Source organism: Ursus arctos, unplaced genomic scaffold, assembly GCF_023065955.2.
Source record: "Ursus arctos isolate Adak ecotype North America unplaced genomic scaffold, UrsArc2.0 scaffold_6, whole genome shotgun sequence".
NCBI lineage: Eukaryota > Metazoa > Chordata > Mammalia > Carnivora > Ursidae > Ursus > Ursus arctos.
Window position 1 is genome coordinate 51,290,631 of NW_026623078.1, and position 25,503 is coordinate 51,316,133.

The window sequence follows — 25,503 nt, forward strand, 5'->3', positions numbered from 1 at the left end:
CTCTGGCTGGGCTTTGCCACTCACCGTCTCTGTGATGTTGGACAAGTCATCAGCTCTCTGGAAAGCAGCTTCCTCAGATGTGTAGGGAGTTTTAAATAAAGTATCTCTAAAGGTCCTTTTTAAGTCTGAAGTTCTGAGACTCTCTACTGTGCCAGAACCCCTGTGGAATTTCAACTGAGGATTGCGATCAGAGTTTCCTCCTGCCTCAGATAATCCTTACACAAAAATTGTCTTCTGAGCTCCCAGTTCATCAGCTCTCTTCTTCCCAAGACCCCTCAGGGCTCACCCTTTCAGTTCGGTCATCCCTATCCAAGAGGACTCCCTCTCCAACACGTGGCATGTCTACCCCTACAACATCTGGATTTTTGCAGTACCTGGGGGACATTGAGAACTTAGGTCACCTTCTAAATCACTGCGGCCTTATCACATTTCATTAGGTCTAGAAAAGCAGACCCTGCTCCCACTGCTTATAATTGTCTCATTAGGGCTTTCTCATGGGACTGGGATTCTAATGTGCCCATGTCCCCAACCTGGCTACCTCCTGAGAATTCATGGTTCTGGTTTCTTAGGAGCCGCACCTTCAAAAGCTTAACTTCTCTCCATTGGTGTAGCCACTGTGCTATCTTGGCATTGTCTTTTCTTTTTTTCAGTATTTTCACGTTCCAGACAGTGCTACTTTCAGCATTTCCCCGGGGGGAGAGCAACCTGCTGTGGAATCCAGCTCCCTTCCTTGCTGGGACTTAATGCCTGATATCAGCCAGTCACCGCTGGACACATCCCTGCTTCAGAAACAGATCTTGCTGGCCTTTTCTCCTGCGGCAGGTGCCACCGGCTCCCAGTGCTGGAGCCTGCCGGCCATAGTTAGGCAAGAGTTTCCCAGACAGAGTGTAGCAGTGCCCTTCGGAAGCTGTGGGGAAAATGGCTTCTGCACCAGGTACATCTATGGGAACGCCCTCCTTTGCTTGTCGGTACGGCTCTTCATCCAGGTGCCAGGAGAAACAGAGGAACAGCTGCAGGGCTCCTCGGCTGTTAAACTAGGTTTTTCTTTAATTTTTAATGGCTTCTAGACACTGTACGCAATTGAACAAACGTTGTGATCACATGTGGGTTGCCCCGGCCTGCTACTGATGAGGTTTTTCCCTACCGCGGATGGAGCTTATCCTGGGGGGGAGTGGTGGTGTTCGTCCCACAGGATAGCAGCAATACATCGCAAGGAAAAGATCGCCTTCTGTGAGGACTTCAGCCTCTGTCAAGGGTTAAAATATGAGGCAGGAAAGTTGGAAAACCAAAAGGTTTGGTTCCTTTCCCATATTTTACATCGACTTCAAAATGGAATTTTTCTTTAAAAGTCATTAAGAGAGATAACGTAGATAAACACAAGTCACAGAAGACTCTGTTCTGTGGTTGTTCCCGCACGCAAGTTGCTCCAATTACCGATTACCAATTATGCAAATAACAACCACAGAATCAAGCCGGAGACATGTAATGGTTTGTTCGTACTGGACTTTTAGTCTGTGGTTGTTTTGCATGCAATACGTCCCTTCTGTAGCTGTCAGGAATAACTTATCTATGGTCTATGTAAAAAGTACAAAAGAAAACACACCATGATCTCAGCAGAGGTGCCTTCTTCTTGTAACTGAGAATTTACAGACTTTGAGACCTTAGCCCTCCTAACTTTTTGATGTCTGCGGACATTTCTAGTAATTGTAGTTTAAAAGATAACTTCCTAACTCATGTTATCCATAATAGTAAGGCCCTGTTCCCTACACACATCCCTTCTTTTTCACAACATTCAGAAATATCCCTTATTTTATAAACACTTTTCATCCCTGATCCTGGGAGGAGTGCCTGTATTTATATTCTGGCTGGAGAAGTTGAGTGTGGTGAGTTTAAGGAAGTTTTTTGAAAGTAATGTGAACCTATGTCGAGAAAACAAAATTTATTTTTAAAAATGAAAGACAAAAATCTTAAATAAAATTGCATTTGGAAATGATGTTTAAAATTCTAAGAATTGTAAGACATGATTTTATTAATATAATTTAATCTTATCTATGAATACTAAACTAGATATTAGATTGAAAATACCATATGTTGGTCCTGGCCCCCAGCTTTCTTGGCTAGCAAGAAGAAATTCTCTGAGGTTGGCTTGCCCCAGCTCTTTCAAAATTAGGCTGGGAAAAGAACTTTGGTATGCATCCAAGGACTGTACTGTGCAAGTGAATTCGCTTCCTACAGCCCCATCTCCTCCTGTCTCTCTCCTCCCCTCACTCCTACAGTACACATTTGATGGTGTTATTAAGACGATTTTCCCAAATGCTAATGGACAGCTTACTTTGGCATTTCAGACAAATACTATCTTTGGGAAGGACTCACACTGGTGAACAGGATAAATGGCAAATGAGAAATTCATCGACGCATTATCAACCCCTTTTCATCAGTGTTAACCAAGGGCCACATTTGGCAAATATCTGATTCCTTTGGTTATTTTGATGAGTCCATGCAATTTAAACTGCGGAGAGGATTTTTTTTCCCATTTTGATATGAAATATTGTTTGGTCGTCTGTGATGTAAACTGGAAAATTTCTGTCTCTCCATTGCAGGGGACAGCCTATGCCCACATAGCAGTTTTTCCAATGCCAATTAAGACGGCTTTGCTCTTGGTAGTCAAAGTGGAGATCATGTAAAGTACAAGGACGTTGGGAAAATTGACAGCAGGCATTGTGAGCCTACCTACCTTTAGAATATAAAAAGAGCAAGTACCCGCATTCTCTAGCAGTCCTTCTAAAAGCACATCAGCTCTTATGGCAAAACTACCAGGCGCTGTTGAGGAAGAAGGCACTCTCTGTGAAGAGTTTAAGGCACATTTGCACAGAGGAAAGCAGAGTAGGAGGCAGGGTTAGTGCAAGGTTAGCTATAATTCTAAGTGGCTTTTTCCCCTTTTAAATAATTTTTCCCTTTTAAATAATTTTTTACATCTTTGAATATTTTATGATAATCGTGTTCACATTGTCATGAAAAAAATCCGTAAAGCTATAATTCGTGTATGACAGTTAATAGATGAGAGGATGGCCTCCTTTCTCTGGAAACATTTCCTCTGGTGGATAAAAGAGAAGGTTTGTGGAGTGGTGAATATTACAGATCTGAATAAACATGTACCAGGAGAGTAAGCATTCATTTTTTTTTCTAAACCATTTCTGTCATTTGATTTGATTTCATTCCAGGGCGGTAGCACTGACATATCAAGAGCACTTTGGAGTGACTTACTTAACCCTCTCTGAAGACCCTAGCCCTCGAATAATTTTCCACAACAGATGTCCAGTAACAGTCCTTATAAAGGAAAATATTAAAGGTATATTTTATAGCATTGAATTTAAATAATATAAAATCTGTATTCTTTCTGGAGGCTTTTAATTCAGTAGCTACCCGTGATCCTGTGAAGAATGTTTAAATAAAACTATCATTCATCCCTCTTCAGGAAGTTTCTCCAGCCGCATTATGTTTAATATCCCTTTGTCTTTGTCTTTGAGGCCTAAGTCTACATATGCCTTTTTTTTAAAATTTCAGATATTCCAAAGTTTGAGGTTTATTGCAGAAGAATTCCTTCTGAGTGCTCAATTCATCATGAGCTGTATCATCAGATTTCCAGTTATCCAGACTGCAAGACCAAAGACTTACTTCCCAGCCTCTTCCTGAGAGTGGAATGTCTGGAGGACGTAACAACTGAGTGGAGCGATGCCGTCGACATCAACAACCAGGGGACACAGGTCAGTGAGCCACGCGTCTTCCTGCCACAGCCCAAACAGATTCCCTTTTCTAAGGGTTCCATGCTTGTCTGTTTTTAAACAGAATTTTCCAAATGCTGCACTTCTTGTCTCTGTGTGAGGACACATGTGTCCTGTATCTCCAGAATGTACTTAAACAGCAATTTACCAGAGAGGAGCACTTGGTAAAGTGCTGTTGGGTCTAATCCCAGGTCAAAAACGAAATACAATTGTTAGACTTCTCTATGTAGAGGGTAGTCCTACTGTCCAGATTTTAGGAAAATCATAATGCCAACCCTAGATTCATCCCCTCTTTCGAAAGGTTCAGAACTTAATTTAAAAATATACATATTTTTGCTCAAAGTACATAGTAGTCTGCAAATATAAGTACAGTTTAAAAACCCTGAGCAGGGGCGCCTGGGTGGCTCAGTTGTTAAGCGTCTGCCTTTGGCTCAGGGCGTGATCCCATGGTCCTGGGATCCAGCCCCATATCGGGCTCCTCCGCTGGGAGCCTGCTTCTTCCTCTCCCACTCCCCCTGCTTGTGTTCCCCCTCTCACTGGCTGTCTCTCTCTCTCTGTCAAAGAAATAAATAAAATCTTTAAAAAATAAATAAATAAAAATTTAAAAAAATTAAAACCCTGTGTAGATAGATGTCCCACTTTGTCTCTGTCTTACTCTCCTTGTTGGTGGTGGTTTATTTTTGTTGAAAATGGCACATGAACCCAGCATTTCATTTCTGCTGTACTTAAAATTTGCCATTTTTAGGTGTATGAGTAAAAACACACACCATTGTACAGCCATCACCGCTCCATAGTCCATCATCGCCAACAGCAACTGTCCGCGTTGGGCAGTGACTCCCCACTCTCCCTCCGCTCAGCCCCCGGGGACCACTGCTGTCCTTGGTGTCTCTGAACTTGTCAGGTTCGGGGCACCTCACGTGAGTGGAACCACACCATACGTGTCCCGTGGTGCCAGCTAATTTCAGCATAGTGTTTTCGGTGTCCGTCCGTGTTGCGGCATGCGGCCCTGTTTCCTTCCGTTTTAGGGCTGAGTCATCTGCGCTGCACTTTGTTACAGTTCTTTCACACCTATTCATTCGTTTGTAGGTCCCATTTACCGTAATGATTACAAGACACCTATTACAGTTATAAATATATTTACCGTAATAACGATTATCATTTAATAATCGCTTACTGTAGGCCAGGCACCGTACTGAGCACTTCGTATTCATTCCTCTCTAACCCTTCCCGTAGCCGCACACGGCAGGACGATGGTCTCCATGTTACACAAGTGAAAACTCACACCTCCAGTAGTAACACGGCCTAATTCCCTTGTGTTACAAAAGGAGGGACTGGGATTTGATCCAGACCTGCCTGACTCCAAAGCACTGCTCCATACCACTGTGCTATGAGTCCTGCTTCCCTACCTGGGAGTCCTGAACTCCCCTTTTCCCCAGCCAGCACATTCTTCCTCATCTCCCGAGAGATTCTCTCTCTTCCCCTCACTGTGAGGTCTCCTCCCCACTACCGGTCCCTCCACATGTTCATATAACATTTGTAACATTTAATTGCATTTCTTTCTTCTATTTTTTTTTAAGATTTTATCTATTTATTTGAGAGAGAGAGAGAGAGCAAGCCCAGGTGGGGGGGGGGTGGGGGGAAGGAGCAAAGGGAGAAGCAGACTCCAGGCTGAGCAGGGAGTCCGATGTAGGGCTCGATCCCAGGACCCCAACTGACTGAGCCACCCAGGCACCCCTGCATTTATTTCTTTAGAAGATTTCCTACCAAGTTAGAATTCCTGGTGGTCAGATACCTGCCTGTTCATCCTCAGCCTGCAGCAGAGTGCCTGTCAACATAGTAAGAGTGAATATTAAATCAGTAAATGAACGACTGAATGAATGAATGAATGAATGAGAAGATGAGATTAGGCGAGAGAGATGGGATGAAGGAGGGAAAGAGAGCCGCAGTATAACCTTGGGAAAGGCCAGTGTGTCAGTGCCGAGCGTCAAGAGACGGGGAGGAAGAAACAGAGTGGGAGGAGGAACACCGGCCAGGGGAGACACAGAGAGCCCCCAAAGGACAAAGTTTACAGGCTGTAAAATGGTGCAAAGAGGGAAGCAAGGTAGCAATTGGAAATGACAAGTTCAGAGTGAGTGGAAGGGAGGGAGTGGAGGGAACATGTGAGAATTGTTTATTTCCAGGAGCGGGGCCATGAAGCAAAGGAGGTCAGAGAGGAGGAAGCCGTCCCTGTGCTGCAGGGGCGGAGTCAGTCACGGAAAAGTGGAGAAGACAGTGAGGAGCTGCCCCAGAGACAAGTCCAAGGCCCGGGGAGTGTAGTTGTGCTGGAACAGGAGGACCTCCTCCCCTTCTTTGGCCGTAGAAAAGAGGCGGGGATGGGCATAGGTTAGGGAGAGCTGTTTGGAGGCAGGAACTGGGAAATTGAGTGAATGGACGTACCGAGGACTTCAGTTTTATTGTGAAGTATGGAGTAAATCGAGTAAGTCATCTGCTAAGAGGGAGAGAGAAAGGGCTGGGGGTCTGCGGAAAGAAGCAGCCCTGGAAACAGGCGAAGGACGTGGCAGGGCCAGGTGCAGGACTAGCCAAGCAGCCCCGGGGGCATGTGCACCTTGGAGACCGGCATTTGTGGTGGCCCCACACTATGCAGGGGTGTGGTTTCTGCCAGCAGCTCTCATTGGCTGCACACTGAAAGCAGGCTAGATGGCGCAGCCCCAGGCCGCGTTCCTGGTCTCATTACCGTACAAAATAAAGATTGCAAGCTTCCCAAGGGTTCCTGAACTCCTCTGCCCGGTTTGAAGAATTTTCAAACCTTGCTTGCTTCTATATGTCTAGGGAATTCGTGACGATAGGCGTTCTGCCTGCCAAACCTTATTTCAGGGATTCCTGTTCACTCTAAATTTCCTCAAACCTTTGTAGTCACAGATACTTCAAAGCTAGGAGGAGGTACTCTTTCCAACACCCTTATCGTCCCTGGTCGGAGGACCCAGCAAAGGCTCACGTCCCCATTAATCTTTGAGGAGCTGGGTGCCATATGTCCTGCAGACCGTGGCTCACTTCCTACTCTGCAGGAAGATTTGTTTCAGACCCTCACCAGCATCTCCTCAGTAATACACCAGGGCATATAAATCACTGGGGAGCGAGGGGAGCTGAGTCCTCTGATGAAAGGAAGCAGCCCTTCTGTAGGAGTGAGTTTGTCTTCCAGGAGCCTTTCCTCAGCCCTGGGCCTGAGGCCCGTGATGCGAATTTCAAAGCTGACCTTAAAAAGCAGGATTAAAACACCGTAAAATCCCCAATCTGCCTCAAGGAAGACAACTCCTTTAGCTTTTGCCAGTGATAGGCCCCTTGACTCAGCTCTGGAAATAGGACAGTGTCATGTCATATAATTTTGAAATGGAATATGACAGGGAACATGCAGAAGGTAAGTTTGTAATCACACAAGGAGGTATTCTTGGGATCGGGAGTTATTGGGAAGACCTGATTGCATGCAGGCCACAGAATTCTGCCCGTCTTTGGTGCAGGTTTTCCCGGGCTGTGTTACGAGCTCACACCTGGTTACTCACAGAGGCCCCGAAGCAACAGCCGGTGCTCTTACCCTTAACTTTACAGTGGGTGGGAGCCTGACTCCGGAGAAAACGTCTCTAGATTCTGAATAAATAAGTAAAGACATAAAAAATGAGCTTATGTTGACCATTTTAAGTCACAGTTTTGATCCCATCAGGAAAACAATTTAGAACCCTGCCTAGTTTATGGGACTGCAGTTTCTGATCATCAGAAACCTTACTTCTGTCACAAACATCAGACGGTATTTTTTTAAATAAAAAGGTACAAAGAAAACGTAGCTGCCGTTTAACTAACACAAACACTGGGAAGCATGCTTCAGTCACCAATCAACAAATGCTTTCTGAGTTTCTAAGACGTGCCAGACACTCTCACTTGCTTCTGGGACCCCGTGAAATATAGTGAACGGGAGGGAACACGGCCCTTGCACCCGAGGAGATGCCATGTGGAGGAGACCGGTCGTAAGCAAGTGCTCCCTGGGCTGTTGTACTGTGAACTGTGGGAGCAACTGTGAAGGGAAGGTCAGTTGTCCTGCTAGGATGTACAGCAGACGAGCTTGAGAGGCCAAGGAGTACCTCTCTGCTAAGAGACCTCACATCTCTGCTTCAAGTTGAACAGGCATGACAAGAAAGTGGCAGATTTTTCTCGGCAGAAAGAGCAACATGTTTGAAGGTTTGGTGCTCAGAGAGGGAGTCTGGTCCCTTCAGGGATCTAAATGCCAGTGTGGCCAGAGGGCCAGATGAAGAAAAAGGGGGCGGGAGGGGGACTAGTGAGGCAGTTCAAAGCCAAAGCCAGCCAGATTCCAGATTTGGTATCTGCAACCAAGGATCTGGGTTTTTATCTTAAGAGCCATGGGAAGTCTTTGACTTGTTTATGAAAAGCAATTTCTGAGCCATTGAAATAGCAAAGAAAAATGAGCAGTTTGAACCCCAGAAGGTTTGCAGGTGAGCTTCTAAAAAGATCCAGTAAATTCTCATGATCTTTGACGCTTAGCAGAAGTGTTCAGTGGAGTTTTTGTCACCGGGGTTTTCTTCTCCGTGTGTGTGGAAGATGGGGAATGACAGTCCTTCATGTTTCTGTAGCTCTCTACCATTTACGAAGTGCTCTCACATCCACAGTCTCTACTCTTTCGTTCGTTTATATGGCAAGCTTTAATTGAGGAACTATCCAGGGCCAAACCCTTTGCCCTGCACAAGGCCTTCCTCCTGTTCCAAGGACCTGAGCGTAAGTAAATAAGTGCACTCAAGTGAAGTGAGTCCGAAGACAGAGCCTTTGATCACAGCAAAAATTCTAGGATCGTTAGGGCAATAATTTTTCTGTTTATTTTCCTGATGAGAGGATTGAAGCTTAAAGAGTAATCAGCTAGGTGGTTTATAACTGAGCAGGATCAGGCTGGAACCAGGATCTGCCCACACGTGGCCCCATCTTGTTTTTCCTGCACCAAACAGAGGTCACTGTCAGTCCTTTGGAGTCCAGCCCTGGCTCCGGATATTGCTACCTGAAGGTTCGTGAAAGCACAGGTTAGAAGAGGTTTTCTACATTCCCCTCTACCCAGGACAGGCGCACCCCCCCACCCCGTGCCATCTCCCCTCAGTGTCTAGCTCGGCCTTATTCAGCAGTGACTGTAGGAAAGCTTTTGCTCACGTCGGGCTGAAAACCCTTGCTCCGTGGCGCCCACTCATTCATCCTTGTTTTACCCTCTGGGGCATCACAGATTGTTTACTTCCCTCTAATATAGCAACACTACAATTATTTGAAGGCCGCCTCAACATCTTCTCTAAGTGTTCCCTTATCCAGGCCAAACATTTCTGGTTCCTTGAATCATTCCTTCGGTAAATGTGATTTCCAGACCCATCACCACAGTTACCCTTGTCTGAATACACTAGTGTGTTATGTTCCCTTTTAAAAATCTGGCAGCCAGAATTATACATAGTATTCCAAATGTGGTCTAACCAGCTATTACCTCCCTATGCTTCCATTAATAAAGTAGAAGATTGAGTTAGCTTTTTATTAACAAGTTCAGACTGTTTGTTATTATTGAACTTGTGGTCAACCACATCCCCCCAGGTCTTTATCATATGACTTGCTGTACAGTTGACTTTTTGAACCCAGTGACAGGACTTTGCATTTATCCCCAATAAATTAAATCTTGTTGCTATTGGCCTAGTCCAGCTTGTTGAAATCACTTAAAAAAAAATTTGTGATGCTGTCATCCAACATATTAAGTATCCTTGGTAGCTTTATATCATCTATAGATGTGGTAAGCATGCATTAATAAATGTGTCGAACAGGACAAGTCCAAGGTCTCCATGCTATGGTGAATCACTAGATACGTCCCTAACACATCAAAATGCACGGTCATTAACCCACATTTCTTAAATAAGAAAATGCATCTGAAAGCGTTTTAAAGTCATACTATGTAAGATGTTTCTTATCTTGCTTACAAGGTTATCATGAGACCCTTTGCTAAGTGCCTTGATTAACCAGGACTCAAGTGTGTAATCAGCCCAGTTGGTGCAGATCAGACAGAGGTAATAACCCTGAGCACTAGTGCTAAAAGAGCATGCGGTCATTTTCCGACATACCTTTAGCCTCCGTCCAGGAATCTTTACATAGAAAAAAAGTTATCGACCCAAGGGAGTATCTGATTTCTGAAACGCACAATAAAGATATTTTGGCTCTTTACTTACTTCACTCGCCTTCCCCTACATCCTGTATCAAGTTGGTACCCACTTCTTAACATCTGCCAAGTGCTCTGATCTAGAGTCTTCTATGTGTTTACAGTTTGTTCCAGTTGAATCACACCTGCTCTTAAAGATACTTGGGAGTAGGGATTTCCTTAAATATTTTTCAGCAGCCATACAGAGGGAAGAATTATACCCAGAATATCGCTATTTTGTTTTCACCTTTAGCGAACCTTTTCTCATTTTAGAAATTGATCATTTTAGAAATTCATCTCCCTTCTTTCCCTCTCTGGGAGATCGAATCTCATTGCTTTAGCTACCAACTATCATCCAGTCACTCACAGATCTGTCTCTGGCCCCTGCATCTCTCCTAAGCTCGAAGTCTGTGTTCTTCGACACCCACCAGACATTGCCCCCTGAAACTCACGAGCACCTCAAACCCAGCATGTCGAAACCAAAGTGATCATTTTCCATTTCCCAAGCCAGCTTCTCTTAGAGTTGCTACATCCCAGTATAAAAACCTTAAATAATATTTATGTAAATTTGTATTGAACTCCTGCTTTATGTCAAATACTCTACAAATATTATCATTAGTCCCTGTCACATCCCTTAAAGCTAGATGCTACCTGAAGCGCAGGGAGGTCACGTTGCACAAAGCAAGTGACCTGGGATCCAAATTCCAACTGTCAGCCTTCTGAGCCTATATTTTTCCTACTACAACCCAGTGCCTTCCTTTCCCTCTTTCCCCCCACACATCCAGTAAGTCACCAGGTTCTGGCAGAAATTCCTCAGAAATGTCTCTGGATCTGCCCCTCTCTTGTGACCATGGTCTGCTTCAGGCCTTTTATCCATCAGCCCTCTCCCAGAGTTTGGCAGTATCCCCTCAAAGGGCCTCTCTGTTGTCAGCCTCATCACCTTCAACGCTGTCTCCACAACTACCACCCAAGTGATTACTAAAACACAGAGTCCAGCCCAGAGAAGGCTCTCCAGGGCACTAGACTGCTTAACAGACCACCACCTGAGACCAAGCAGGCTGCATCTTACTCCCGTATTCCCTCTACAGGGGAGGGGTCAAGCCCATAGCACACATGCAGATCTCTTCTTCCCTTCAAAGCCTAAGTCTTGACTTCATCCATATCATGGTTTTCCTTCTTCAGATATTTTCTTACAAACCACTTCATCTAGAGATAGAAGTAGTACCTTTTCAATTTATTCCTCCCCAAAATAGGGAGTAAAATTTTTTATGAAAAATGAATTTTAGCCGAAAGTCATAACAAATAATATGGCTAATTGACTTATCTGCAGACCTATTTATGGAGGCTGAGTATCTGCCTCCCGCAAGCTGGAGACCCAGGAAAACCAGAGTGTAATTCAGTCCAGGGTCAAAGTCCTGAGAACCAACGGAGCTGATGGCATAAATTCACCAGGGGAAGATGAAATGAGGTGTCCTAGCTCAACAGTGAGGCAGGGGAAAGGGGGCAAATTATTCCTTCCTCCACCTTTTTTTCTATTCAGACCCTCTACACACTGGATGATGCCCCCCTGACGCATGGGGGAAAGCAATTTACTGAGCTCGCTGATTCGAATGCTAATCCCATCCAGAAACATCCTCACAGACACATCCAGAAATAATGCTTAAGCTGGGCACCCTCTGGCCAGTCAGGTTGACACAAAATTACTCAGCACAGAAAGGAAGTAAAAATCTGAGACGGGAGCGTCAGGAGTCAAGTAAGAGAAAGAAAATTGGAAGGGAGGAGTCCCAACAAGGTGTTGTCCTAAGGCTATTGTAGCCCAGTGGAAGAGGAGACCAGTAAAATATTGGAGGAGAGGCGTGCAGAAGGAGTTTTAGTAACAGTCGTACCTGTCATTGAAGTCTCCCTCAGCTGCAGTGCCAGGATGCTGTATAACTCCCTCCTCATTGTCCCTGCACCGCCACGTAGAGCCTACGGGAAAAAGAGGGAGACACAGGAAGAGAGACTTTCAGGAATTCATCCTTTTGTTTCCTGTGTCCCCTTGTAACTTACTAACTTAGTAAAATTAAATTGGTATCATTTTTTAAAATATTGTTTGCTGGACATAAATCTAATAAGCAATCATTTTAATAAAGATAACTGGAAACATAGAAAAGCACAAGTTATATTAAAGTGTTTCTTACTTTTATTCATAGTAAAAGACAACATAGTAAGTGGAGGGCAGGACATAGGCCTGGAATGGTGTTCTTATACCCACACGTGTGAGAGAAAGCCTTATGGCAGAGTGCCCCGACACAGACACAAACGGCAAAACAGAGTATCTTCCAAGAGCTTAGTGGTCAGAGCAGCAAATCTATGATATTTTGCCCGATAGCCTCCCCCCTTTCCCCCCACACACCAGTATGAAGTGAAGAAAGAACAGACACCCGAGTGATGGCACTGATCAGGACTGGCTAGCTCATTCGGCAGTTCTAAACAGATGGGCAACAACAGAAACCCCCTCAGTCATCAGTCACGTCATTGTTCCTTTTCCCACACATGGAACAAACAGATCGCCTCCCCGGGGTTCTATGCAGTCACCACATCCCACCAGAAATCCAGTACTTCCGAGTGACGCTCCGAGTCCGCACATGACTCCTTTCCTCTGGAGAGCTGTGAGCTCTTGTGCTCCTTCCCTTCCCCCATTTCACAAGATAGGATTATAACCCCTCCAGAATGGAAAGGGGAAGAATAAAGAGCCATGACGGCAGCCCCTCATCCATGACAATTCTGAAAATTTTCTGAGCACATAATTGTGCGGTTTCTACCCTGGAGCCAGGTCTAGTCTCTGAGCCCTGTTTCTACTCTTGGAACTGTTTTCTTGCCATTTTTCTTCTAGTCCCTGGATCTACCCTCAAGAGATCTTCCTCGATCACATCTGAAGCTCGTATTGAGTCTCAAGCAATCACAGTCTCTTTTAGTCTAGGCTTGTGGGTTTATTGGGCAGGAGTCAGTTCTCCAGAACTATCTGACTCCAGAGAATTCATGTACTGATAACCCATGGTCCTTTTCAAGGCATATTTCTGTGCTATCTTGCTTCTTTACCTCTCTCTAGATTTGGGAGCTTCTGTGGCAAACTTACACGTTTCATCTAAACTTTCTTCTGAGTCACTCTGACAATTATGAGGTTCTCACAATGAGTGTGATGCCAAACGTAGCCCTAAGGCAGAGTATTAACCTGCCTTCACAGTCAAAGACTGATCTTCAGTCTCTTGCTGTTAGAGGTTTAAAAGCATTTCTAGCTTTGCAAGGCCCTGAATTTCTGGAATCTCTCTATTCTCTTTCGTTGTTACTTGCAAACTGGCCGATTCTTTCCTAAGCTGGTCTCTTCAGAATACATTGTCAGCGACAGCCAATAGCAGCCAACACACACTACTAATGTTCTGTTTCCAAACCTCATCTTCTGGAAGTACAAATGGGTTAGATTTATAATCTGCCTCCCAGGTAATCTAGACAACAGTCGTACTCGATGTCTTGCTACTTCATAACATGAACTGCCACTTTAATGTCTTTCGATATCAATTCCTACTGCCTGACCATTAAGCCAAGGACTCCTATTTTAGGTTTTTGCTGGAACCCTACTTCTAGTACTGATACCTATATTATATTAGTATAGGCTAGGTTCTGCTACCTTTCTAGCATTTACTTCTTGCTTATGCTTTGTGCCCAGGGAGCTCTGTTCTACATGCTTGCTCAGGGGTGCAGATTGATGGCGTCTCCATCACCTCCTGTCTGCCCCACTGTAAAAAACCACCCCAAAACCTAGAGGCTTGAAAGTGATGAACATCTCATGAGTCTGAAGGTTTGTTTGGGTGATTTTTCTGCAGGATGAACCTGGGATCACTCAGGCAACCACATTCACTTGGAAGTCAGCAGAGGGAGGAGTTCAGCTGGGAAGTCTGGGCATCTCTCTCACCATGTGGTCTTTCCTCTTTAGGGAGGCTAAACCAGACTTCCTCACATGGTTGGCAGGAGGGCAAACCCCAGGAAACAAGCTTTACCAGGCTTCTTGCCTCGTGTTTGCTGATATCCCAGCATCTGATGGCAGTCACAGCCAAGCTCTGGAGCAGAAGGGACTGAGCAAGGACCTGGAAGCTGGGTGTGCAGCTCCTTGACTGTGTAACAGTCTGCCACAACCAGCTAGACCAGGAGTCAGTGAGCTTTTTCTTCAAAAAGTTTCTTTTTTTCCTTCAGTAAATATTTTAGGCCTTGCAGGCAATACAATCTCTGTCACAACTTCTCAACTCTGCTATTAGAGATAATATGTAAATAAATGAGCGTAGATATATCCCCTTAAAACTTTATTTACAATTAACAGGCTGTGGATTGGATTTGTCCTGCCACTGATCTAGAACAAAAAGCCTGTATTCAGTCTCTGCAGCAGAGGAAGAAGACTGGCTCTTTTATGCTTTGGCTCAGAAGTAACACTTGTCAATTCTGTCTTTAGCTCATTGGCCAGAACTTAGTCACGTGGCCAAACCTGACTGCAAGGGGGTGAGGAGTATAACCCTGTTCTGTGCCTGGAAGGAGCTAGGTATGGGTGGACACTGGAAGTCTCTGCCCCAGAAGCCACATTGAGATGATGACCACTCAGATCTTGATTGCATACCAGGTACTGGTTATAAGTACTGAAGAAAATGGACACACCATTGCCCTCATGAGTTATACAGACCGTTCTACATCTCTGCCCTGGAATTATTAGTTATTATCTCATCATTTGTGTCCTTGGCTTTTTCACCAGCTAAGCTGAGAGCAGTTTGAGGGTATGATTAGATCTTCTCAGTCCCTGGGGCACCTGGATGGCTCAGTCGGTTAAGCATCTGACACTTGATTTCCGCTCAGGTCACGATCTCAGATCTCAGGGTCATGAGATTGAGCCCTGCATCAGGCTCCCTGATCATCAGAGAGTCTGCTTCTCTCTGCCTCTTCACCTGCCCCCCACTCATGTGCTCGCTCTCTCACCAAAATAAATAAATCTTTAAAAAAAAAAAAATGATCTTCCCCATCCCTAATACAGTGCCTTGCTCTTTGTAGGTGCACTTTAAGTATCATATAGTTGGTTGAATGACTAAACGACCAAACCATCAGACCAAAACAAGGATTTGTTTTTAAAACTTCTGAGGGAACGTAGGTACAGGTGCCTAATTTCTCTGGCAGTTAGATACCTAACTCCCTAACCCCTAGAGCTGCCACTGTACAAAATGCTTGGCATTATGAGCTGTTTCTCTACCAGTGAAAAGAGACATGAGCTAAAGTCCATGTTTCTTCCATTCTAGTGGTGAGTGAAAGGAACACCCAGCAAAATTTTTCTCCAAAGTCCAGATTTTTGACGAGAAGTCCCTTAAAGGTTTAGGTCCATGTGCTTGCTTCAGAGTCCCTTTGACAGTTAACAAAAACCATCAGCTTGACTTATCTTTACTATCTTGGAAGGAACCAGTATCCTCATTTCATAATCCCATAGGATGACTTTGAGAATGAGCAGAACAATATATATTTCCCTTTTTGATCCTCTCCTTCCCTCCTTTGAGGGTTGATAGTTCTCTCCTGAAACCCTGGGACATGCCCTGAAGTTACAGTCACTGAGAGAGGGAAGTATAGATGGGAGCACAGGGCCTTAGAAAGGTTTGTGCCAAATGAATAATCCATGTCTATAAGCCTAGTAAAAAAGCAGTTGACTTGGGGTGCCTGGGTGGCTCAGTCAGTTGAGCATCCCACTCTTGATTTCTGCTCAGGTCATGACCTTGGGGTCATGGGATCAAGCCCCACGCTGAGCCCCAGGTAGGGCTTCACACTCAGCGGAGAGGCTGCTTCTGTCCCTCTCCCTTTGCTGCTCCCCCTCTCACATCCATGGGTTCCCTCTCTCTCTCAAATAAATCTTTTTATTTCTTTTTTTTTTTTTCTTTTTAAGGGCGCCAGGACCAACGATCACCAGCTGCCCAGAAATAAATCTTTTTAAAAAGCAGTTGACTTACTTTGTATATCATACAAAGTAATAAATGTGAATGTTTCTGAAATAATACCTGTTTTGTTTTAGATTCATGAGCTGAGCCATTTTTTAAGTTGACTGCATTCTAGATTTTGTCCTAGTCAAGTTCAATTTTTTTTTTAAAGATTTTATTTATATTTTTGAGAGAGAGAGAGAAAGCATGACCACGAGTGGGGTAAGAGGCAGAGAGAGAAGCAGATCTCCGCTGAGCCGGAAGCCCAATGCAGGGCTCAATCCCGGGACTCTAGGATCATGACCTGAGCCAAAGGCAGACACTTAACCAACTGGGGCACCTGGGCCCCAAGTTCAGTTTTTACCTTTGAACACATAAGGCAAATTCAGGATACAGGGTCTTTTGAAATGTATTTTTGCAAAACAGTCCATTTGGGAAACCTGTCCATAGAGAACAAACAGACTCCACTCCTGCCCCCAAGAAACTGACAATCTAGTAATTGAGTCAGGTGTACAAACAGGTTACCGGACTGCAAACAATACAGATTTGTGACCAAATAGAAATATGGTTAAAGTACTTTTGGAATGTCAGAGTAAGTATCAAGCTGAGGAAAGGACTAGGAAAACTAGAGAGTACCTCCATGGAAAAAGGTATCCTTAAGGAGTATGTGCAAAGATACACAGGATTTGGAAAGGACCCGTGTGGGGGAGGGGCAGAGGGGCTGCTGAGTGGCAGGCAAGGGCCTAAGCTAAAGCAGTGGCCACGGGATGAAAGACGAGGCACTAGCGGAGAAGGCGGCAGAGGTGGGAGCATCCGATGAGCCCTGCGCTGCGGATGAGCGGGAGGGGGCCGACGCGATGTCCAGCCGCCCTGGTGCTGCACCTGCTGGGGATTTCTGAAGGAGGAGCTGTCGTGCACAAAAGAAGCCCAGTGACCCTGAAGTCACTTCCCAGTTTGAGTCTGCGACTCTGTCCTGCGGTTCTGTGTATAGTCTTCCCAGGACCTCCTCGTCCGGCCAGAATTAGAGTACATTCACTCCATGTCAAGCAGGCACCTAGCTCTGTTCCTTCATCCAGGAATTTCCAGTCTTCTTTTATTTACTGTCCTGACAATAATCAAGGGCCCAGACTTGGACTGCATCGATACTGCAAATTATCAAAATCGACGTTCCCCAATGTAGAGTGCTTGCCTCTACTCTCAGGTGATGCTGGCTGTGAACATGATGTTCTTGGACTTGTGTTTCCGATAGTTCTGTTTTCAAATATTTATCCATTTAAGCAGCCTCGGTATTTAATGCTGAAAGGATATCTGTTCTGCTAGCCTGGCACCTGGCTCCTGAGATAGAACCTTTTCTTGGGTCTTAGTCCACCTTCCCAGGGAAGAAAAATTAATTTTGACTCCAAGCAAATGCAGTTATCTGACATTACTGTTACAAGTAGGTGAGGGACTGAGGGACCTCGAGGGGATGATGGTGTCTCTTGTTGGTAGGTTTTCCAGTACGTTTCTGTGTTCCCAGAATAGAAGGGCATCCTCATGGTGGTAGGTCAACACTCAAGAGTCTGAAGGTTTTTTGCATGTTGTGTTTCAAGTCCTGAGTTTCAGGGGATTATTTTCCACAGAGATTCATATGCACACATAAAGCCGGCCCACAGCTGGGCTCCAGTCCACACAGAGCTATCTGCCAATTCCAAAGAAGTGGAGAACGGAGACGCTCATGCTCTGTCATCCGTCATTGTTTTTTGCTGTGAACCTTACAGCTGGATATTGAAAAATCTGGATTTGACCTTTCTTTTTTTTTTTTTCATTTCAAGTCACCTGAGTAGCCTGTACACATAGATATAAAGAAATATAACCAGCAAGTGTTTGTGGTGCTGAATCAGAACTTAAGACATTTGAAAGCAAACATTTCAGTAATGTTTCTTCTTTTTAATCAGATTTTGAAATTATTCTTGCAGGTTGTGTTCCTGACTGGCTTTGGCTATGTGTATGTGGACATTGTCCTCCAGTGTGGCACAGTCTTCATCACTGTGGCCCCAGAAGGAAAAGTGGGGCCTAGTTTAATCGCTACCAACAGGTAGGATTATTATCCCAGTAGCAGTATGGTAAGCTTTCCCATTATAGAGTCATAAACCTGCTTTTTACCTTTCTTTATCATCTCTATATATACATTACAGCTTTTGGTGAATTACTGTGTAATCGATAAGGATGTGGTTGTTAGCATTAAATCATACCTATAAAAAGTAGCAGTATATTATCTTCTTTGGTACCCCTTCCGGTGGTAAGTTTAACAAACTGATTTAAAAACTAAGACATACATTTTAAAATCGTATATTAGCATTAGCATGAAATGCAAATTAATACTTCTGTATCCACTTGACAACCTAGTAATTAGTAATCTGACTTAGCAATTAGAGCTACCTCAAAAATAAATTTACCCTTTCGAGTGTTGCCATCAGGTTTTACACTCATGAACCAAAGAGTTAATACGCTTTATTTAAAAGAACTACTATGAAGGGGGGTAAACAGAAGGGGGAATGAACCATGAGAGACTATGGACTCTGGGAAACAAGCTGAGGGCTTCAGAGGGGAGGGGGCGGGGATTGGGATAGGCCGGTGATGGGTAGTAAGGAGGGCACGTATTGCAGGGAGCACTGGGTGTTATACACAAACAATGAGTCATGGAACACTACATCAAAAACTAATGATGTGCTGCTGTATGGTGACTAACGTAACGTAATAATAATAAAAAAAGTAAACAGAAATGAACAGAACTTACAACAAGAAAACTAAAAACCTTAGGTGAGGGCATAAAAAGTGAATAAACAAACCTATACACCATGGGAAAAAAAAAAAAAAGAACTCCTATAATCCAGTAGGAATAGTATGAAGCTAGCCCCTCCTTCTAAAAAGTAAAGGCACATGCATGATCAGAAACTCTAGGAAGAGGAAATATAAGTAATCAAAGAAATGCAAATTTCAGTAAGATATATTACTTAACAAAGTAACAATGATGTGCCATCATATACAGTTCAGGTGGAAGTATAAACTTGCCATTTTCTGGAAAGCACTTGAGAAACATGTATTAAGAGCTTTAAAATCCCTTTGGCTTGGGGGCGCCTGGGTGGCTCAGTCAGTTAGGCATCTGACTCTTGATCTCAGCTCGGGTCTTGATCTCAGGGTCGTGAATTTAAGCCCCGCATTTGGCTCCACACTGGGCTGGCTTCACACTAGGTGGAGCCTACTTAAGAAAAAAAGAAAATCCCTTTGGCTTGGAAACTCCACTTTTTTTTTTCTTTTTTAATATTTTATTTATTTGAGAGAGCATGCGTGCATGAGCCTGGTGGAGGGGCAGAGGGAGAAGGAGAAGCAGACTCCCCGCTGAGCAAGGAGCCTGATGCGGGACTCGATCTGAGGACCCTGAGACCATGACCTGAGCCGAAGGCAGATGCTTAACCCACTGAGCCACCCAGGCGCCCCTTGGAAACTCCACTTTTAGAATTTTCAGAGTTTAAGAGTTAAAGTAGTGGTGAGAAAAGTGGGCAAAGATAGAGATTTATCGTATTGCTACTTAGAGTGGCAAAATATTTAGAGCACAAATGCCCAGCAGTAGGGGAATGGATGATACATAAATGGTATATCCACAGAAAAAAGCTTACAGCATTTTAGTGGAATAGAAAAATGCATATGATAATCTAAAATAAAGCAAACAATATAAAATTGAATATACAAATATGACCAGTCCTATATCTCACACACACACATACACACACACACACACACACACATAAATACCTCTCTGCTCATACATGCTCACACACACATGGACAGAAAACATTCCTAGAACTAAAACTCAAAAGAAGGAATCAAATTTTTAATAGATTCAGGTCTTATAAGTGATTATCTAATAATTTTCTGCATTTTAATTTTCTACAAGAAGAATTTAGTATATCATCAGAAGTGTATTATTATTAAAATTTTATTTAAAATGTAAAATAATTATACCAACTTCCATATATTTGTTTAAGCCCTTTTCTAAAAGAGTTCCTTGCTTTTCATATATGGTTAAGAAATTATTAATTTTGACCTGCCAAATTATTAATCTGAACTTCCAGTATTTCAGACAAGGATGGGTAAATGTTTTCTTTGCCCAGAAGTGTTTGTAAAAAAAATCAACAGCATAACAAAATTGGAGACTTCTATAAAATTACATAACACGAAATTTCAAACCTATATAACCATTTCAGAAACATTTGTCTAGGGCATCAATAGTACATTATTTAATCATAGTAGCAACAAATTATACATTCAGTGGTAGAAATAGGAAAGGCACAGATATTTACTAATATTCCCTTAATTCATTTATTCAAATATTTTTCAATTGCTTACTGGATGCCAGATGCTATTCTAGGGATGGGGACACAACAGTGACCAAAAAGACCAAAATCCTTGCTTTTGAGAAAATGATCACGTTCTCATAGATGTAGAATGGAAGACAGAGAATAAACATAAGAAAAAAGGAAAATTTATGGTACAGTAGAAGGCTGGCTTTCTGCAGGGATGAAAACAGCTGGGTAGAAAGACCAGGAATGCCAGGGCATAGGGACAGAGAGAGAATAATTTTTAAAACCAGTGTAGGTAAGCCTCACCACAAGTTGATATTTGAGCACAAAGACTCAAAAGCTGCAGGGGGGCTAATAATGTGGATATCCGGTGGAAAAGCTTTCCAGACAGAGGGCACAGCCGGTTCAAAGGTCTGAAGCAGTGTGCCTGGCACGTGGGAGGAGCAGGGAAGAGGCCGATGTGGGCCAATCAGAGTGGCTGGAAGTGAAAGTCATAGCATCTGAGGTCAGAGAGGTGAGGGCTGGAAGAGGGGACTTATGTAGGGCTTAGCTTTGATTCTGAATGAAATGGGAAAATCACTGGATCACTTGACTGGAGTGAAGAAGTGACATGATCTGACCTAAATTTTTAGGCAATCATTGGCTGACTCATTGAAGGAGACCATAGAGAGGCAAGGGTGGAGTCAGGGGACCAGTTAAGGGATTGTTACAGTTCAAACTAGAGATGCCAGTGGCTCAGACTGCGGTGGGGTGAGTGGAAGTGGGAGGGAACGGTCAGATTCTGGATGTGCTTTCTAAGAAAAAACCAGTGGGATCTCCCTGGTGCACTGGGTAAGGGTTGAAAACAGAAGTATCAAGGACTCCTCCCAAATTGTGCTCTAACAAGTGATGGGACGTGGCTGCCCTTACCTGAGTTAGGAAAGAGCGTATGTAGGTTGGAGGTGGGGGTAAGATCTGGAGTTCGATGACAGACACGACAAGCTGAGACGAGTGACTATGTGGAGAGGCAGTTAATATCGTAGGCTGGCAGTCAGGTGGTTCTGAGCTGCCGATGTGACTGGGCGTCCTCAGCACAGAGACGACGTATCCGGCCACGAGACTGGGTGAGATCTGCAAAGGGAGGGCAAGGGCTGCACCTTGGGCACCTTAATCTTCAGGGGTCAGGGACAAGAGGAGGAGGTCACACAACGACTAAGGATGGGGGACCATGAATAGAAGAGCCAAGAGAAGACTTATAAAGGGAATGTTTCCGGAAGGTAGGAGTTATCGACAAGGTGAAATGCCATTGTAGGTCAAGTGAGCCACAGACCATAAGGCCGTCAGTGAAAGGCCAAGTGACAGGGAAGTCACTTGGTGAGAGTTGCTTTGGTAGACTGCAAGGGCAGAAGCCCGCTTGGAGCAAGATGAAGAGGGAATGGAAGGCAGCCAGCAGACAGGGTGTGTAGTTTTTATGAAAGGGGAGCAGAAAACTGAGGAGTAGCCAGAGGCCTGCTAGCCCTAGGCCTCAGTCCCTGGGCCTATAAGAAATGCAGTTGTAGGTTGTTAGTAATGAAGAAAAAGATGAGGATGGAGGAGAGGAAGCCTGGAGTGATGCCCTGGAGCAGGGGAGAGCAGGAAGATCTTGTACACCGTGGAGGGCTTGACCCGAGGCAGGAGCACAGCAGGTCAGCTCTAGAAATGGTGGGGGAGCAGAGCCCACAGCCGAGACTTGGCTAGATGGGCCGGGGTCCCAGGGGCGAATGTTAAGTTTTCTTCTGTTTGCTTTACTTCAAGGTAGGGAATTTTAGTTATTTGATTTTACCTTTCTGCCTTGAGATGATCGTGATAGAGAATTAGTGCCCAAACACTAGAAGAATTTTGGAGTAAAAATCTGGTGTTGATAAGGGAAGCACATACAGAACATGACAAGAACTTGTAATAGTCCCATAGGGAACATTTCCCAGTGCTGTTGTGGGAATGTGACCGGTTCTGTCAGACACCACAAACTGAAAGTTGAATTATTTGTTTCTTATGAGAATCTGGTGGAATATCAGGAGGTGCGTAATAAGGCATTATTGGGAGGGAGGGAGGGAGGGAGGAAGGAAGGGAGGGAGGGAGGAAGGAAGGGAGGAAGGGAGGGAGGAAGGGAGGGAGGGAGGGAGGGGGAAAGGAGGGAGGGAGGGAGGGAGGGAGGAAGGAAGGGAGGAAGGGAGGGAGGGAGGAAGGAAGGAAGGGAGGAAGGGAGGGAGGGAGGGAGGGGGAAAGGAGGGAGGGAGGAAGGAAGGAAGGAAGGGAGGAAGGGAGGGAGGAAGGAAGGAAGGGAGGAAGGGAGGGAGGGAGGGAGGGGGAAAGGAGGGAGGGAGGAAGGAAGGAAGGAAGGGAGGGAGGAAGGGAGGGAGGAAGGAAGGGAGGGAGGAAGGGAGGGAGGGAGGGAGGGGGAAAGGAGGGAGTGAGGGAAGGAAGGAAGGGAGGGAGGAAGGAAGGGAGGGAGGAAGGAAGGAAGGGAGGAAGGAAGGAAAGGGAGGAAGAAAAGGGAGGAAGGGTGGGGGAAAGGAGGGAGTGAGGGAAGGAAGGAAGGAAGGGAGGAAGGGAGGGAGGGAGGAAGAAAAGGGAGGAAGGGTGGGGGAAAGGAGGGAGTGAGGGAGGGAAGGAAGGAAGGAAGGAAAGGGAGGAAGAAAAGGGAGGAAGGGTGGGGGAAAGGAGGGAGGGAGGGAGGAAGGAAGGGAGGAAGGAAAGGGAGGAAGGAAAGGGAGGAAGGGTGGGGGAAAGGAGGGAGGGAGGGAGGAAGGAAGGAAGGAAGGAAGGGAGGAAGGAAAGGGAGGAAGGAAAGGGAGGAAGGGTGGGGGAAAGGAGGGAGTGAGGGAGGGAAGGAAGGAAGAGAAGAAAAGGAAAGAAAACGAAGAGCAGGCAGACTGATGTTCTTTTCCCTTTCTCATCTAGAACTCTGGAGAAGACTGTGACATTGAAACTGCTCATCACTCAGCTGAGCCTGGTGGTGTTTGATGACCTCACCCACCACGAAGTATCGTCTGAGCTCCTGAGACTCACCCTGGACAACGTCTTTGTCCACGTGGCCCCCATGGCCGGTGCCCAGCCCGGGGCCGAGGCCGCTGTGGCCGCCCCCCAGCTGCACTGTGTGGAGGTCTGCTGTGGGGACCTGCAGTTGGACAACCAGCTGTACAACAAGTCCAATTTCCACTTCGCCGTCTTGGTCTGCCAGGGAGAAAAAACCGAAGCCATGCAGTGGTCCAAAATGCAGAGCCTCCTCGCGTCCAGCAGGGACCTGGAGGAGTACAAGAAGAACTGTTTTATCAGAGTCCACCTGACCCTAACCGAGGGCCAGAGCTGCCTCCTGGAGGAGATGCACGAGTTCCGTTTTGAACTGAAGCCGGCCCGGCTGTACGTGGAAGATACGTTCGTGTACTACATCAAGACTCTGTTCGAGACCTACCTTCCCGCCGGGGGCCCGGCCGCCGCCCCCGCCGGGCCCTGGGCTGGCAAGCAGCCGCTGCCGGCGCAGGTCAGCCAGCACGCCAGGGCCCTGGTGCATCCCGTGAAGTTCCGCAGGCTGGTGATCCGGCCGGTGAGCCTCCTCGTCAGCATCCACGCGTCCCTCAAGCTCTACATCGCGTCCGACCACACGCCGCTCTCCTTCTCGGTGTTCGAGCGAGGCCCCATCTTCACCACGGCCAGGCAGCTCGTCCACGCCCTGGCCATGCACTATGCGGCGGGGGCGCTCTTCAGAGCAGGTGAGGCCTGGGCCGAGGGGCCGAGGGTCGGGGTGAGCTAGAGCCTGGGCTGGAAGGAGCTGCTTCAGGGGTTGCTTATCCACCTCCAGCCCGAGGGAAGCGATGTGGGGCGGGGGGCGCAGGGAGCGGGGAAGCGCGGACTTTGCGGTGCGTCCGCGCCGGATTGAAATCCACACTCTGCCAGCGCGAAGGCCCAGGCGAGTTCTTGAACCTCCCCGCGTCTCCGTTTCCTCATCTATAAAATGGGTTTTAGGATTTCTGAGAGGATCAAATAAAAGTGCTTGGCACTTAATAAACACTCAAGCAGATAGGAGCTTTGATAATCTGCTGTTAGGTAACTTAGAATTTTAACTCCACGTAGCAGGAACGTTCTGGCAGCTCCCTGCAGGTACAAGACTCGGTGTTAGCACGCTAGTGTAGTCGGGAAAACTAGCCCCAGGCCTCAGCCCCTGGGGCTGAAATCCAGTGGTAGGTTGTCAGTCCATGAATAGCTGTAGGTGAGAGATTCAGAGGATTTGTGTGCTCGTAAGAGGCATAAAGAGCCTTCTAGCGATCCAGTGTGGCCCGGCCTGTCTAGACCGATGGCAAAAAGAAAGTGGTTGGTGTCTCAGCTTCTCCACAGACCTGAGATGGAGAAGTCTGTGGGGGGTGGTTTGAATATGTGTCAACAAGGTCGGATGGCGAGTACTGTGTGCGAACGGTGGAGTGCAGGGGCAGAGTGGTCTCAGAATATTCTGTGGTAACGGGCGTCAGAACACGCATTCCTCGCCTAAATTCACTCCAACACGGTTTCAGTGTGATTATCCAGCCCCTTGTGGTCCCATGAATTCAAGCAACAAACACCAACCAGAGTTGGTCTTGTGGGTTCTTTCTAGCAAAGAACATGACAGTCTTCCTTTCTGTGAGTAACAAAGAAAAACGTTTATACCCTTGTACTTGGTGAAAGCATTCCCATATAAGCTAACATTGTAGCAGTAAATGACCCATGTTGTTGCCAGACTGGTGAGATTACATTTTCTCGGTAATGAAATTCATAGAGTTAATAAGGTTACCCAGAAGTCTTAACTGAAAATGACAAGATCAGGGGAGGGCCCTGCTGGGACTATTGTTTTGATAGCTTGCACAACAATGAAGAAAATATTTCTCTCTTGCTAAGAAATCATTTAAAAATAAGCAGTTAACATTTCAAATTTAATAGATGGGTATATTTATAAACAATTCCAGAAACTTAACCTTTCAGGCAGTTTTTGCTTTTAACATGAGAAGCAGGCACGTAAGTTCCTGGGCTCTGATCTGGGCCTGGGAAGGGCTAAGCCTCCCGCCAGGCCACCCCATAATGCTGAGGTGTGGGGGGCACCCATGTAGGTAATGAGCTGGCAAAGAAACTCCCAACTGTGGCACCAAGGAGCCATGTCCCTGCAGCCTGTGTGCTAAAAACGCTCTTTGTTTTGTTTTTTGTTCTTA

The 25,503-nt window shown here is 45.6% G+C and overlaps 1 protein-coding gene across 18 annotated transcripts in view; it reads left to right on the plus strand.

The window, feature by feature from the left end:
* VPS13B (vacuolar protein sorting 13 homolog B) overlaps positions 1–25,503 on the plus strand; it is a 765,680-nt gene that overhangs the window by 720,754 nt on the left and 19,423 nt on the right. For all 18 annotated transcript variants that reach the window (XM_044382679.3, XM_048212588.2, XM_048212589.2 and 15 more), the window contains 5 exons: positions 651–934; positions 3,222–3,349; positions 3,565–3,764; positions 17,927–18,045; positions 23,231–24,039. In XM_044382679.3, the coding sequence (XP_044238614.2) occupies positions 651–934; positions 3,222–3,349; positions 3,565–3,764; positions 17,927–18,045; positions 23,231–24,039 (1,540 nt within the window). The remainder of the gene's footprint in view (positions 1–650; positions 935–3,221; positions 3,350–3,564; positions 3,765–17,926; positions 18,046–23,230; positions 24,040–25,503) is intronic.